The sequence below is a fragment of the Polyodon spathula genome, chromosome 10, assembly GCF_017654505.1.
Source record: "Polyodon spathula isolate WHYD16114869_AA chromosome 10, ASM1765450v1, whole genome shotgun sequence".
In the NCBI taxonomy this organism is placed as follows: domain Eukaryota; kingdom Metazoa; phylum Chordata; class Actinopteri; order Acipenseriformes; family Polyodontidae; genus Polyodon; species Polyodon spathula.
Genome location: NC_054543.1, coordinates 12,159,771 through 12,176,401, shown reverse-complemented (window position 1 = coordinate 12,176,401; position 16,631 = coordinate 12,159,771). Strand labels below are relative to the sequence as shown.

Below are 16,631 nucleotides of genomic sequence, written 5' to 3'. Positions count from 1 at the left end.
GGGAATATGGCACAAGAATGTGGTGCCTTCCTTTGTTCTCTGTTCTTAGGCCAGTTGGTTGTAGAAATAAACTATATATTTTTTTTACAGTTTTTTGTTGGCTGTATGTAATTTGTTACACAATCCCTCTCATTGCATATGCACAGTGATTGGTGGATTTGGGTTGATACACCCACCTGGCTCTAAAGATACAATTATGAAACAGAAATGTTCAGTAAGAGAGCCTCTTCAGTGCATGTAGGCTTACTCCAAAGCCTGCCAAAGTTATTGCTACTCAAATATTTTGTAATAATGTGTACTTAGCTTGCTACCAGTTATTTCAGTGAGATCATTTAGATAAGAAAAGGACCAAAGTTACAAAGTTTTAGATTTCCTCCAGTCTAAAGTTTGTACCATTTCTACTAAAAAACCATAGAATTGCACATCGACAATGATTTTTATTCCCTTTGCAAAAAAACCTGATGCCAATTTTTCACATTCGCAAAAGCCTAGTAAATCAGGTCCATTTGAACACATTTTACAGATAGGTTAAATAAAATAATACAATAAAATAATTGCTGTATGGTTGACACTGAAAATATGCCCTCTCATGTTGTAGTCATGCTTTAGTGCAGCTGTGCTATTATGATCCACAACACAAAATAACCCCATTGGACAACGTTCCTTTTCTTAAGTTCCTTGACCTGAATTAACAGAAAGGATTACCAAGATGCTATGTGTTTCACTGAAAGGAAAGAAAAAGGAAGACAGTCTTCATGCAGGACCTGTAGGCACTCTCATACCCCATCAACAAGTGTGGTCAGTAGAACCTCTGATAAATAGCAATGGGTAGGCTTGGTAATACTCATCCCCTTAAAAATCTTAAGTCAGAACTGAATATGCCTTACATCTGGCACCTTATCATGGCAATCCTACATACTGGATCTGCCTAGACATGCACATGTATTATAGCTTCAGGAGGTGTCCTAATTTACAGTATATACAGTAGAATATGTACAGTATCTACAGTATCTTTGTAGCTCCAAAAATAACTTCACACTGTGAGTAGTGTGCATAGATAGATAACTCGAATACAAATTAACCCATAAGTTAAAAAAACTGATCAGTATAACCATGCACAAGTTTTTATTATTATTAATTAATTATTTAGCAGACACCTTTATCCAATGAGACTTACAGAAATTAAACAAAATATAAAAGTGTATAAGTTACAGGCAATTAAAATGCAAAACAAACACATACACTGCTGTGCAAAAGTCTTAGACATGTTGCATTTTTCTACTATAATGCATTAAGAGCATCAATAATTTAGTCAAAGCCCACTAGTGTTTTTTATTCTTATAACAACCTTGACTTGCATAAAAAAAGAAAAAAACATTGAGTGAAATAACTTGTGTCACTTGATTTTCAAGGTGTGGTATCCGAAGCATAATTAACAAGTACAGAGAAACATCATCTGTAATTGACAAACCCAGGACTGGAAACTCAAAAAGCTGTCTAACTAGGATGAGCAATACTTCAAGATAATATCCTCAAGGAATAAAAAGAAGACAAACGTTGAACGGACAACAGAACTGGCAGAAGGCACAGGTGTCCATCAAATCAACAGTATGAAGATCATCCTTGAAATCAGGAATTGAAGGATGTGAAGGATGACTTAAAAGATGTGTTGCGGGACAAGCAACTCCAGGCGGTGTGGGACAGGCAACCCCAGGCGGTGTGGGATAGGGCCGGAGCAGTCCCTCGGAAGGCAACGGCAAGGGCGGACCCTCGAGAGGTGAAGCTGGGAGGGGAGCCCCTGGACAAAAGGGCGGCAGTAGAAGCTCCACTTCTCCCCCTGGTGATCCAGTCAGTAACAGTCGTGGTGCTGGGGTTGGCCATGTGGTGTTGGCCATATTCACAGACACTGCGGCCGGGCTGTTTTCCCCCGTGCTCCACTCAGCAGCCTTTGCAGTGGCTACTGAGGAATGCCAGTCACGTCATGGTCCTTTCTCTTGTAGTGGAGGTGGGAGCTGCAGGCAGTCTCCCTCTGGTGGTGGAGGTAGAAGCAGCAGGTAGTCTCCCTCCGTCTCTGGATACTGGCTCTCCCTTGGGCTCTGGACACTCATGCTCCCCCCTTCTAGGCGCTAGACACTCATGCTCCTCTCTTCTGAGTACTGGACGCTCGTGCTCCCTCCTTCTGGGCACTGGAGACAGCGAGGCTTCTCCCACTCTTCCTTTCTCCTCCTCCTCCTCCTCCTGGAGGACGAGGCAGTTGTGCCTACCCCTGCAAATGGGGCACAACCACGGTGGCTGAGAGCAGGGCTCAGCACAGACGTATCACCTGGGAAACACTTCCTCTGGTTGCTACAGCAGGGTCAATGGAATTGGCACTGGCACTGGCTTCTTCCCTTTGTTCCGGGGACAGCCGATCCTTTTTTTATCTTTGGCCACTCCTCCTCTTCCTCTTCCTCTAGGAGGGGGAAGCATACCAGCATGTGCCCGTACACGTCACAAGCCAGGCACCATCCTTGCTCCTCAAGGCCACTGAGTAGGTCCTTCAGCTCATTGCCGTGTCCCAAAAATCCACACACACAAACAAAAAAAATGTTCTTCAAATTATTCACCCACAGTACCTTTCCTGGCCTGCATCTGTGGAAGCGCTGGTAGTGGTGACATCAGACCTGGAAGAAATCACAGTACTGCAAGGTGAAATGTGAATTGCGCTGTTGCGCCGGTTTATTGCAAAATAAAAGAGTTGAACAAACACTAATCGAACAAACAAAATTGCCCGGTGGTCAAAAAAAAAATAGACAGACCAACAAACACTAGAGATATACTAAATAAATCGAGTACCGTGCTGGTGTTAAACCAGCACAAATGGCAATTGTAATTATTTAAGCTTATTCCTGACTTTATCTCCCATTCTTTCCACACTGAACACCCAACCCAGAATGAGTGCTTCATGCATCTATATCTTTTATTGTTTCAGGATTCAATTGCTAATTAATTATTCACTTGACTCCCAGCTCATGAACTTATCTGTGCACTCCCCGTGCTCACATATTAATACACATTTTATTGCACATGAAGTGAATGTGCAATCCTCGTGCCTAAATACAACTATATATTTGAAATCACTTGTGCTCCAAAGCTCCATTATATCCCATGCAAGAGGGAATATAAGGAGACATGTGGGATTGGAGATAGAAAGGTGCAGTATGATGAATAGAGCAATAGGCAAGAGCAAGGGTCTTAAATTGGGAAGTTAAAGAGGGTGAATAGCCTCATCAGGGAGACCAGTGAGGAGAGATTTAGAATAATCCAATCTAGAAAGAAAAGAGCTTGGACCAGGAGTTGAGTGGAATAAGTATAAGTAAGTCATGGGAGTCAAAGGAAGGAAAAGAGAGAAAGATCTGAGCATCATCAGCACACAGGTGATATGAGAAGCCAAAAGGAAATAAGAGTACCTAGTGAGGGGGTACAGAGTGAGAAGGTAAGGGGTCCTAGGACAGATCCTTGAGGTATACCTACAGAGAGAGGGCAAGGAGAAGAGAGAGAGCCATGGCAAGAAACCTCAAAAGAACAGTTATAAAGATAAGAGGAAAACCAGGGAAAAGCAGTGCCTGGGATTCCTAGATCAGAGAGATAAAAGGAGAAAACCAAGATTGACAGTGTCAAAGGCACATATAGTTTACATATAGGTTACACTTAATGATGACTATGCATATATGTTTCCTTCCTGTTTTTCGGGGTCAAATGTATTTTGTTCCATTTGTCTATTAATATCTATTTACTATTGTGAACGCGAGATAATGAATCTGTGTTACAAATCTATCTCCCAGCCTAGGTAATGTTGGGGGTACACCTTCACAGGGATGGGCCGACTCGATGGTAGAATGGAACTAGAAATCGGACCATCATGGTGAAAGGGCGTAGCTGTAGGACTGCTAAGCAACTCTATTATGATCAGCTGTGGTGCGTGCAGCAAATGGCTAAGACGTGGCGCCATGCTGATCATGGGGAGGAGTTTGGGCAGTACAAAGGAGACGCAGCTACGTGAGTACGACCCCTTACACTGAAATAATAACAGAGCCGAAGCTGTGTGTGTTGTTTGTTCTGTTTCATCTCCAGAAGGATATTGACTGGGAGCTGAAGCAGCCAAAACCAGGGTTATCACTAGGAGCAGAGGACACTACACTGAACATTTTACAGAACACTGTACTGAACACTTCATAGGACACTGCACTAAACACTTTACAGAACACTGTACTGAACACTTCATAGGACACTGCACTAAACACTTTACAGAACACTGTACTGAACACTTCATAGGACACTGCAATAAACACTTTACAGAACACTGTACTGAACACTTCATAGGACACTGCACTGAAGACTTTACAGAACACTGCATTGAACACTTGATAGGACACTGCATTAAACACTTTACAGAACACTATACTGGACACCTGCACTGGGAGCACCTGCCGTTTTCTGGCACTTTGGATTATTGTGTGTGTGTGTGTGTGTGCTGTCACGAAAGAAAATAAATAATTCCATCATTGTAAATCAGTCCTGTTTGGACTTCCCCTCATTTCTGCAACACTCACATCCTGGCAACAATTCACGGTACAGCCAACCTATGACTAACCCTAACCTTGGCATGTACAAGAAGAGTCCAACTCCACGAATCAGCAGCATGAGTCCTAATTGGGACTAACTGGTGTTATTAATTGACACTGGTTTTATTGTTTAAATATAATATAGTATCATAGGAAAGGCATAGAAGGAAAAATACATCTAACAAAATATAACAATTAAAATATGTTTAGTGAATAAAAACATGCAAACCTATTGATATTTTCTGTCAACTTCAAAGTGTTTTTTTTTTTTTACCCTCTAAGGTGCTTTACCACATTACAAATTATTTCTTAATCTGATGACTTGTCTGATTTAGTGCATAGTTCAGGGGCAAAGACATATGTTAACTATTTTCAGTGTGGGGAGTTTTCTTCCCTTTGCTGTTGTTAAAGACTGACATTTAGACATGAAGTCATTTATTTAGGGTAAGTGCCACATGTTGTTTTCAGGGACAGCCTTTAAAGAATTATCTAGTGCAAAGTTCAAATGAAAAAGACCATACTTGCCAGCAAGTGCGTTTCAGTCTGTTAACAAGAAGGACAGTGCAGGTCAAGCTGTGGCTGCTGGATGATAATGGTCAGTTATTATCAAGGGCCTTTTACTGTGATGTGTCAATGCCAAGGTATAGCTAATGCACCATCTAGTGGAGGGTTTATTTCAGTAGATAGTAACAAAATACTATACAGCTATGGCCAAAAGTTTTGCATCACCTAGAATTTTAGGACATAATTTAAAAAAATAATTTAGATCTTTTATCAAACATCATGTAATCAAAGAAACTACAAAATGATATCACGAAAATCTACCCGAAGCCATAATAGCAGTACAGTATTTCATGTTAGACTTTGAAATGTCACATTTTTGTTTAATTTTTGACAGTTTTTCATTAAGTATATGGAAAACTACCGAGCAGTATGTAATTTAATATGTTAATGGAACATTATTCAGCAGGTTTAATTCAACTCTATGAAGCAAAATTAGTTAATTCTACAGGATGGTGCAAAACTTTTGGCCACAGCTGTATATTTGACAACATTTTTTTCTGACAATGATACAAAATAAATAAAATGTCAACGTGGACTTTTCATTGAACTTTGGAACAGGGTTTAACTTTAAAATAAATACTACTGGTTATCTACTGCTTTGATCTGACAAATTGACTGAGATCAAATCTCCCACCTATATAGCCCACATATATAATGTTTATGACTTCAAAAAAACAATCTTTGTGTATCACCTGGAGACATTCCCTCTTATTTATGAAGGTTTTAATAGTCAAAGTCCATTTTCCCTTTTCACTGCTTTTATGAATCAGTAAAATCTTGTATTTACATACTGTAATCAGACATGTCAAGTCATACTCATTTAGAATGAGACTTACTCCTTTTAGAAACTTTTTTGGTGTACATTTCAGCAGTCACATGTCAAAGAAAATGTCATTTTAATGGTGTTTTCCCAAATCTCACTCATTTGTATGTGTTAGCCTAGGACTCTCTGTGTAAGTATAGTACAAATACACTATAACTGGATTCAAGAGGTGACTTTTTTTTAAATGAAACACAATGTCTGTTTCACACAGGACCAAGAATACTTGGGTTATACAGAGCTTGGAGCGCAGCCTTTCATTCTGGTCTGGACTGAGATGTTCTTGCAGAGGTTCGAGAGTATATTTCTGGTATTATGACTGCATACCATGAGCATTACATTTACAAGGGACATTTTACTGCTTTTTTATGACTAAAACTCCATTTAAAAAAAAAAAGGTTACATCATTGAAATGTGCTCATTTCTCTTTGTGTTCTTATCTTTTAATAATCTGTAGTGCATATACTGTATATCTGATACTAGTCTGACATCAGCTGTGCAGAGCCATCTCTAAATGATAAGTCTTTATGACTAATGATAACTTATCTGTTCAATGGCACCAGTAATCTAAAATGTCTCGTCTTTGTGATTAAAACATCACAAAAACAAATCCAGTCAATAATTTATAATGAGAAAATATACAGGTTGGACAAAAAATTAGGGAACCAGCCATAGCACTGTCAAAAGGGAGTAGGGAGTAGTCAAAAGGGAGTAGGTATAGCACTGAAAGTCTTGTTTTTTGAGTTACAGAGGAAAAAGCAAGGATGATTAAAAAAAAAAAAAAAAAAAAACAGTTACATGTGGGTGATGGTCACTACCGAATTTAGAGACACATTATTTATATAAAACATTGAGAATCATTTAGCATCCATTGCACTTGAATGTATACAAGTCTGAATGATACAAAACAATTCTGCATGCACTGTTTTATTTAACAACATTGCGTTTGTATCTTTTGTCTTGTTCAAAATTAATTAAACCTACCTCTTTCACGACCTGGCAAAGTGAGTATTCTCCACTTTAATATTCCAAATATTTAGTAAATAATCCACTTAGATAGTTGACACTGTAGAGACGGATTATTTTTAAACTGGACTGAGAGATTTAAAGTCAGCTGAAGTCTTCTGTTGTTAAGGATTTTTATTTTGTTGAGGATGTATTTCACTGTTTGTATAACATTTTAAACAAAGAGAAGGAGATGTGATACCTTTTATTATTTAGTTAGTCCAATAAAAGGTATCACATCTCCTTTTCTTTTCTATCATCTCTGGAAAGGTGGCTGGGTATTACACAATTATCCCGTCTTGACCAGGGATTGTAGTATTATCTAAAAAACTATATACAATCATATAACAAACATTCTGATTAGTGTGTCTAAAGTGTCTTTCAGAAAGACTTTTAGTCAAAACGCTTGTCATATAATGTAAAATTAATATTACCAGCACAAGTGTTTTATTGGTTTAGAAGGCTCTCTTATGGGACATGCATCAGTGCAATCCTTTTCCTGATGTTAGGAAGAAGAAGAAGAAGAAGAAGAAGAAGAAGAAGAAGAAGAAGAAGAAGAAGAAGAAATGATGATGATGATGATGATGATGATGATGATGATGATGATGATGATGATGATGATGATGATGATGATGATGATTTAGTTAACAGGCTTATTGGCCCAAGCTTGTTAGCATGCTAAACTCTTGTTGGAAGACCTGGATATAACATATACTACAGTACATGCACACATTTTTAAACTGTTGCACAGCCCTTTTATGTATAAAGCTTACCAATAAGTTTGTTTCTTGATGTAATTGAAGTGCAATATGTAAAGCCACGATCCATCACCAGATGGCAGCAGCTGTCTAACGTGGCTGTGTTTCAGTAATACGCCAAGTCAATGCAAGTCAGGAACAGTTTTATTAATTAAAACAGACTTTGAAGAAATATACTTTAAATAACTGATAAGCTGATAAGCCCACAATATCATAACTAATAACAGACACTTTGTCATGAATAAAACTATGTGTATTTTGTATGTTTATCCTACACCATTACTCATCCAAATACTGTCAACATTGATGAAGTAGCACATACAGTGAAAACGTGGATATTTTACACTATTTACTTTTTGCAAGTCAACTCTAAATTTCTGAAGTCCTAAACCCTTTGTGAATTTTAGTTGTTATATTTTGTTAGATAAATTTTTTATTCTATGCCTTTCCTATGTTACTATATTATATTTAGACAATAAAACCAGCGTTAATTAATAACACCAGTTAGTCCCAAGGACTCTTGTACATACAAAGGTTAGGGTTAGTCATCGACTAGCTCTACTGTGAATAGTTGTCAGGATGTGAGCGGTACATGAACGAGGGGAAGTCCAAACAGAGGATCGATTTACAATGATGGAAATATTTATTTTCTTTTGTGACAGCACACACACACAATAATCCAAAGTGCCAGACATTTTTTTCTTAATGTTTAACTACTGTGTGGCATGTTGACATATACAGGTTTATTTTGGTTAACCTAGTGAGGTAAGCCATGAGACTAGTAGTCTGCACGCTTCACTACTCTGCAAACATTAGAAGGGTCATTAAAAGCAAGGTTCAAACACATCTATTATCAACTTAATGAACTGAACAGTTTGAGACTGTCAGCAGGCTAGAGTTTTGGTGGCACGGCTGTTTTCATAAAATTCTCTATTGTTGTTTGTGCTTATATCATTAAAATCCTTAAATCCTTCAATTTTAATTTCTGATTTGATGTGGTGGACCGGCACATTTCAGTGGTAATTAACTAAACTTCAGCTTTATGATTTTTCTGTGACTGAAAGGAGACACTCAAGCTAGTAAGTAGATAAGCAGAAACAGCAATAGGGAGCTACACAGAACACACGAGAAGATATAATTCTGTGACTAGATTGTGCAGAGTATCCCTTTCCCTTCCTATCTTTCAAAGACCAACACCAATTCGCAGTGTGCGGTGTGTGGGAACATGTCAACAGGTATAGCTACAGTGGGGACAAAGGGATCACCAAGAAGCTTCTTTTGTCTGTCTGGAGGACAGCACAGCTCAGTGAAGTTCCTCATTGCTTCCCCATCTGGTTTGCAGGAGATGTAAATAAGCCTGTGGATGGAAGCGCAGTTTCGGATTGCCCGGATCACTCTGTAATGCAGTCCAGCACGAGAAGGGTTCACAGTGGCAAAAAGGGGAGCTGCAGAATCCAGCGAGGGCAGTAACTGGGGCAAAACTACTTCTGCCTTCCCCGAGCGGAAGTCACAATTAGAGATTCCATTGAGGGAGGCATTGTGCGCGGCATCCTGCACAGCTTGTTCAATCAGTTCGATGCCAATCACCTGCTCGACCCCCTTGGACAGAGAGAGACCAATAGCTCCTGTTCCACAGCACACATCTATCAAGATGCTGCTTCTGTCAGCCTTGCTCACCTCACCAACAGTCCTGTACAGAACTTCAGCACCTGAAGTGTTCACCTGGAAGAAAGCGTCGGCAGAGATGCGGAACCTCAGCCCCAGGAGCTCCTCAAAAATATAAGGCTCCCCATAGAGTAGTTGGTAGGGAGACTGCTCATTAGTGCAGCGAGTCATTGAGCTCTCCTGGAAGTACAGCGATGTGAGCTGGCAAGCTGTCCCTGGTCCGTGGGTGAAGAATTCCACCAGGGTTTCTTTATGGGGCTGGATCTCCTCCTGTGTTAGGTTCTGCGGGTGAAAGTACACGATTGCCATTGTGCTGCCCACTAAGTTGGTACGTACCGTTATCTCACGCCAGTGCCCGCCTTCATGGAACATGATACAGGGTTCCAATGGAGATTGACGGATAAACTCCTCATAGAACCGTGCTACGTCTTTGTGCTTTGCTGGCATGTTCAAGAGGTGGTCAGAACGAACACAGACAATATTCCGGCCTTTCCCAGTTCCAACATAGAACCCAACAGTTTTGGGGTCACCATTGATCCCTCTGTTCACTGAAAAGGTTGATTTGTTTCTGTACCCGTCTAGCACTGGAGATGGCACGGTGGGTAGCAGTGGGAAGCTGAGCTGGCCCCGGGTCCAGGGCTGTGGGTTTAAGGGGTCAGCATCTCCTGAAAGACGGGCTGAGAGCTGCAGGAGAATTCTCTTCTGCTCTTCAAACTTTAGTTGAAGCTGCTCCTCATAACATAGTCTCCAAAGTGGAGTCACAGCATCCGCAAGCCGCTCCTCCCAGGAAAGGTGTTCATTGGCTGGTTTAGGAAGAAGACTGTGTTTCTTATTCCTCCTCTTTTTTATCCAGCTTTTAGATTGGTCTTCACTGTCTCTCGTGTTTTCCTGGCAGATGGTTTTATCAGTTGCCACACAACAACAGAATCGCCTGGGGACATATTCCCAAGTCCATATAGGTATTTTCTGTGGCAGAAATTGACACAGGAACCTTAAAGTTACCATAATACAGACAGTGGTTGAGTAGCACACTGGGAATATGTACACACCAGTCAAGTTACAAATCTTAATATTCTATCTGTTATATTTTGCTATTAACATCAGGAGATGGCATACATTTCATCCATACAAAAACACCCAAATGTGACAATGCGATCCTTAAGACAATTTCCTTTTGCATTTGACGTCTAATTAATGCAAGCGAACACGACAGCAATTCCCGGCACGTCATCTGGGCGCGCTCACCAGCGAAGCTCTTGTTATCTCTGCGATGGAATCAAACAGGGACGAAGCCGAGCGCTGTATCGAGATTGCCGAGACGGCTTTCAGGCATAAACAGGTGGAGAAAGCTGTGCGTTATCTTGAGAAGGCACAGAGGCTATTCCCGACAGATAAAGCACAAGGTATGCCGAGACACAGAAGAAACTAAAATAGCAAGCTTGAAATTGTACCCATGGCTTTAATCCTGCTCCAGATATAGGGGGCCCGGCGGAAACTGTAACTATAAACAGCGCAGGCGTGAGAAAGGTAGCGGCACACGGGTTGCTGGTAATTGTAGTTATTTATAAACACGCCTCACTCTTTTTTATATTTATATGTCTCGTTAATTGTTACAGTTCTAAATGCTATGACTGTTCATGAAAACCGGTGAACCCATGGTCAGCGATTGTTTAATACTTTTCCCGTGGTAGCTTAATTTTGTTTTTAGACCTTGGAAAGGGACTACAATCTCCGGCCTGCACAAATATTAAACTGTCAGAAAGGGCGAGCGCAAGGCATTTTGGTAGTTGTTGATTTGTAAACATTTCCTGGTTATCTATGGATAGAAAAACTAGTCCATTGTATTTATAACAGTAAAAAAAAAATTGAGCCTGCATAAAAGAGTTTGCTTCGTTTTGTTGCATTTTATTTTTTACCATGGACTATCGGCTTTTTGACGCCATAATTAACATAGGGTGCTTTTAAAGGAAACTATACGAAGGTGATTGAACTACAATTCCCAGATCTGTGTTGCAGTTGCAGTAAGAAGTGACAGCGGTAGCAAAATGTTCAACAAGGTTAGGGTTATAAAAGACTCTATTTTTGTTTCTAGCAGAATATAAAAATAAACCGACATGTTATTTCCGGTTAAGGTTGTATTCATTATTGTTTTAAATAACGCGTTAAAACAAGCTCGTAACTACGACTAGGTGACGATCCTCATCTAGTAGGTTGTACTCTCACGAGTCCTGCACACAATAGTACTTTTTAGTTTTGTAACTTAAAAAAAAAAAAAAACTCAATTTAAATTTCACAATGGCACTACCCGTTGAATGTTGACACGTGTATAAACGTGTATACTGTTTATTATGCTAACTTGTTATACGCCTACGACTGTATTTTCGATTTGTTTAACTTTAAGAAGATTTTCTTAATTAAGAGTCATTGTATAATTCTTAAATGTGTATTTTGCATAGTTCCCATAGGAGAAATTGCCTCCTGTCTCACAGTAAAGTGTTTCAGTATTCGTTTCAGCTTGCGAAGGGATATTACCTCTGGATTGACAAACGTTTTCCCAAAGATGCAGTATGCTGAAATGTATTGTGTGAAGAAGACAGGACATTCAAAACTAATAAAACCAATATTTTTATATTGGTTAAGACGTTGCATGTTATTTATCTTTTAATTAAATTAATACTTGTATTGTTCACTGAACTTTGTGAAAGCAAGAAAAAATCCCATTGTAGAAGTAATTTGTTACACAAAACGAGCAAGGTCGTTGTACGCTTGTGTTAATTACGGCCACACTGTTTTGCTGATCCTGAAAAATATATGAATGCACTTACTGTATTTCTGTACCGCTCAGCAGTTCAATAGCTTACCCACATTTTACATGGAGAGCCTTGACAGACTTATACTGTAGTCGTCGCTAATTCTAACCCCTTCTGTCATTTTTGGTAGCAAGTACAGTATCCAGCTTCTGACATTGTTTAAAGCAGTCTGTGCTTCTGACAATTGAAAGCACGATTTGTGCTATATATTATATATAACTATATATATATATATATATATATATATATATATATATATATATATATATATATATATATATATATATAGGTATGTGTGTAATTTATGTGTGTAATTTGCACAGTGGAAGTCATTATAAACCACTATAACAGTTTGAAGCATAAATTCTATTAATAAAATCTTTGAATCATTGGTTATTGGACTACAAACATTTAATTCAGGCCTAAGCAGTTTCAGTTTAGTTCAGTTCACATCTTTTATATTTCTGTTAACAACTTCTGATTGGGTCTGCACTAAAAAATACTTTACATCGTTTTAGTAGCTGTGTGTTACTACTAGCTTGCAGTGGTTTCTAAAATCAAGTGTGGTAAATCAATGTATATCCAAAGCTTGCCAGAGTGTAAAACAAGAGTTGTGAAATGACCTTACAGTTAAGAAGATCACGGGGCCATGTGTCGTATTCATAAAACACTAGAGTTCCAGTAAATTCATTAAATTACTGACACACTAATGCTTTATGAATACATATCATGCAGCCATTTGATTATACGACCATGCAGTTTATCACATAACATAACATAATTTACTACACTTTCTTACCTTCAGATTCAAAGAATTTCTTTATTAAATGGTGTTGACACTTGCAACACTCCATAGAAAATGTTCAGTATACTTAAGGTACCACAAAGTGCTTTAGACTTGTAAGTATAAAAAGTGAACTTTGCTCTTTGAAGAAGTATAAATTAAATTAAGTACAAGAATAGGATACCTTAGCATGGTGTGCAGTATTTCTATAAGTTTGAACTGAAGCTTAGTAAACATAGAGTTTAACAAGAACTTCTAGTCCCTCTGTGTGAAGCACCGCGACTGCTAAAGAAGAAGCTGCTCCAGCCCATCCAGTGTACACCGTTGTCACATACAGTCAATTTCATTTCCCACTTTTTCAGCTTTGATAGACACCATCACGCAGAATGGACAGCCATCAAGCACTAACTACCAGTCCAAGTGCAACGAGTCCACAGGCCCCCGACACAAGAGAGGTGGGGATGAGGCTAGTTCAGCCAGTGGGGATAAGGGAGGAGACAGTGGGAAGTCGTACTCACCAGATCAGCTGGAAGCTGTCAAAAGGTACAGAAATCTGAAGTTTTCTAGTGCGATTGAGACGTGAATGCAGGGTAGCCTAAGGCAGGTCCACCCTATTTAGTTCATACAAACTGGACAGTCTGTAATTGCAGTGAAATGCCAAAATACACTTTTGTTTGTAAGTGATTGGGATTGTTAGGGTGATTTCATGATAGGCATTGTTAGGGTGATTTCATGATAGGCATTGTTAGGGTGACTTTCAACTTTTACTAGTTGAATGAATGGCCTGACCTCAAAAGAAATCTGTTTTGTTTTTTTGATAAAACAAGCCTGGCTCTGAACTCACTGTTTGGAAAAGTCAATAACACCTGGGGTCATCTGTTCCACTCTGGCCAAATTGTCCTCACCATACATGTACTATGGAGTTGGCAGTTTGCCTGTAGTTTGGGCACAGTGGAAAATATTGGCCCTTATCTGTTACTTATGCAGTACAATAGAACCTGTCATGTCTGATTTAATTGGTTCCAGGTGCCCATTAGATATGTAAAAAAAATATCCTATCTCAGAGGGAGTCGTTAGACTACATTCTAGTTCCTTTATTAACATCAGGGCATTATAAATGAACAATGTCAGGGACACCAGTGTGTCTAAAACACTAAAAGTAAGATACTGAATGTATACTATACAAAGAAAATGATTGCAAAACAAAGCTCTATAATACAGTATTTGACAATTTCCAAAATAGCATTCCAAAAACAGTTCTTGCCGTGCTTTCTCAGTCTATGCCAAAGTAATCTGACAGGTTTTTTTTTTTTTTTTTTTTTTTTTCACCGTGAGTGTGTTAACTAAAGACAACAACAAGAAAGTGCACACAAACACAAACTGACTTTGGGGGTCATTGAAACACATCTTGTTTCAGCTTTAACAGTACAGTAATTGCCCTATATTGATCCCTCTCATTTTTTATGTGCAACTGAATCCATTCTGTCCTGCTAAGAGCAGAATTTGCTGTTTTAGATCTATAATAAAATGTGCATTGATCAGTTTCCATCAGTACCGTTCAGTTGGTAGCAGCATGTGTAAACGGCACTTGCCAGAGGTCCATCGGTTAATAGAGGGTATTGTATCTTACATGATCAGATATGACAGGTTCCACTGTATTTATGGATCTCTAAACAGTTCCAGCAACTCGCATAAAGTAAGAAGCTATTTGAGTAATACATATTTATCCTGTATTTCTAGCAAATTTGTGTACTGTCAAAAATGTAATTAATTGGGTCCACCAGTTCAATGTAAATGAACATGGTGAAACCCCATCCAGATCCAATGATACCTGTTTTAAATGAGCAAAGTAGTAATCTATCATCCTGCTTGTCCTTGATGAGTTTTTCTCCGAATGCATAGATGTTGGCACTACAGTTTAACCCATTAGTGCAACTGACAGTCTTGCAGGCTTGTAATATCCAAAACTGTAAGCGGGTTAGCATGTAAACCTCTGCAAATATATTTCAATCTACAGCTTCCTGATCATATGGGATTTCATCTTGTCTTTCTCAGTAACCAACATTTGTGTTGTTGCTGCTGTTATTTTATTTCCAGGATAAAGCACTGTAAGAACTACTATGAGATTCTTGGGCTCAGCAAAGATGCTACAGAAGAAGATCTGAAAAAGGCTTATAGGAAACTGGCGTTAAAGTTTCACCCAGATAAAAACCATGCTCCAGGGGCTACAGATGCATTTAAAGGTAAACTTTATTGAACATTCTTTATGTTACACTTTCTTTTAATTCCCAAATCGCTACTTGACCCTTCAGTACCCACATCCAACATGTTGTTCCGCCCAGGGTCAAATGCTCCAGGAGCATCTGCACAAACTTCATCCTATCCTTCAATTTATACCAAACCTTAATTTAATCCTAACCTACAGTATCTGATTGCAAAATTGCTGTTGAGTCCACTAGGGACCCTTTCAATATTACTCTCCTCACAACAGACGCTGCTTAAAGTGCAGATGTTTCCAGAGCATTTAGTATCGGACATTATAAAATGCAGATTTGATAGTATCATTACATGATGATTCCCCTGTATACGGTATAGACAGGGTCTACCAATCATGTGATAGGCTGGTTAGTAAGATGATATTATTTCTAATGCATGTTTAAAGCTGCCAGTGGATATAGAAGGCAAACAAAATAAGCATGGTTAAATTGGATGTTAAGTTGATGGTAGATGGTGACATTTGTGTTGCTCAGTCCTTTTTTTACTTGTTTTAAACTGTTTGTCCTCAGCTATTGGGAATGCATATGCAGTGCTGAGTAATGCAGATAAGCGAAAGCAGTATGACCAGTTTGGTGAGGAGAAAGTTCACACGTCTCGGCATGGCCACTCACACTCAGATTTCCACCGCGGCTTCGAGGCAGACATCTCACCAGAGGACCTCTTTAACATGTTCTTCGGAGGTGGCTTTCCGTCAAGTAGGTCCCACTTTAAACCTGACGTATCTAAATTCAGTACCAAAAAAGACAAGACAACGAGATTATGACATTATATTTTGATTCATGTGTTTTGATCACAATTAGACCTGCCATCCTGCTAAGTATCAGTCAAGGTGAAACATCTCATTTCCACGAGACTTTGCAGACCTCAACAAAATATGATCAGACATATAGCATTCAACCAAAAATAAAATAATATAACAAACAAACATTTTTTCAGATGATCCCTTCCTGAAATATGTCAGCTGGGTGCATTATTTACAGCTATTTGTAAGTAATTTGCTGTAGTTATAATGGGCTCTGAATAAACTAGCAGCCTTATCTTAACCACTGTGTTAACTGCAGAATCTCTTATCCATGTATCTAATTATAACTTGGGGTCTACCTGAATCGCGATTTCACGGAAATCGTGAATGAGGCATCACCGAGAAATTAACTTCTTTTAGGGGCCAATGCATGCCTGATAAGTACGGAGAGAAAAAAAAAAGAAACCCTATCTAAATGAACTACTGCACAACGCAAGCGACGCAGACTACGTATCTTCCTTCAGACAGCCCTTTTTTTTATTCCTTCACCGTCATGTGTGCAGGTTGCTAAAATCTAGTTTTCAGCACTAGAGGTATAATAG

The 16,631-nt window shown here is 39.0% G+C and overlaps 2 protein-coding genes across 2 annotated transcripts in view; one reads left to right on the top strand and one right to left on the bottom strand.

The window, feature by feature from the left end:
* Positions 1–7,855: 7,855 nt before the first annotated feature.
* Positions 7,856–10,436, bottom strand: trmt2b (tRNA methyltransferase 2 homolog B). Its single transcript, XM_041262539.1, has one exon. The coding sequence runs from the start codon at positions 10,419–10,421 to the stop codon at positions 8,928–8,930; it is 1,494 nt and encodes a 497-aa protein (XP_041118473.1). The 5' UTR covers positions 10,422–10,436; the 3' UTR covers positions 7,856–8,927.
* A 243-nt stretch (positions 10,437–10,679) lies between these two features.
* Positions 10,680–16,631, top strand: part of LOC121322483 (dnaJ homolog subfamily B member 12-like) — a 12,688-nt gene continuing 6,736 nt past the window's right edge. Inside the window, exons 1-4 of the mRNA XM_041262540.1 lie at positions 10,680–10,819; positions 13,373–13,553; positions 15,108–15,253; positions 15,797–15,982. Of these exons, the coding sequence (XP_041118474.1) occupies positions 10,687–10,819; positions 13,373–13,553; positions 15,108–15,253; positions 15,797–15,982 (646 nt within the window). The 5' untranslated portion in view covers positions 10,680–10,686. The remainder of the gene's footprint in view (positions 10,820–13,372; positions 13,554–15,107; positions 15,254–15,796; positions 15,983–16,631) is intronic.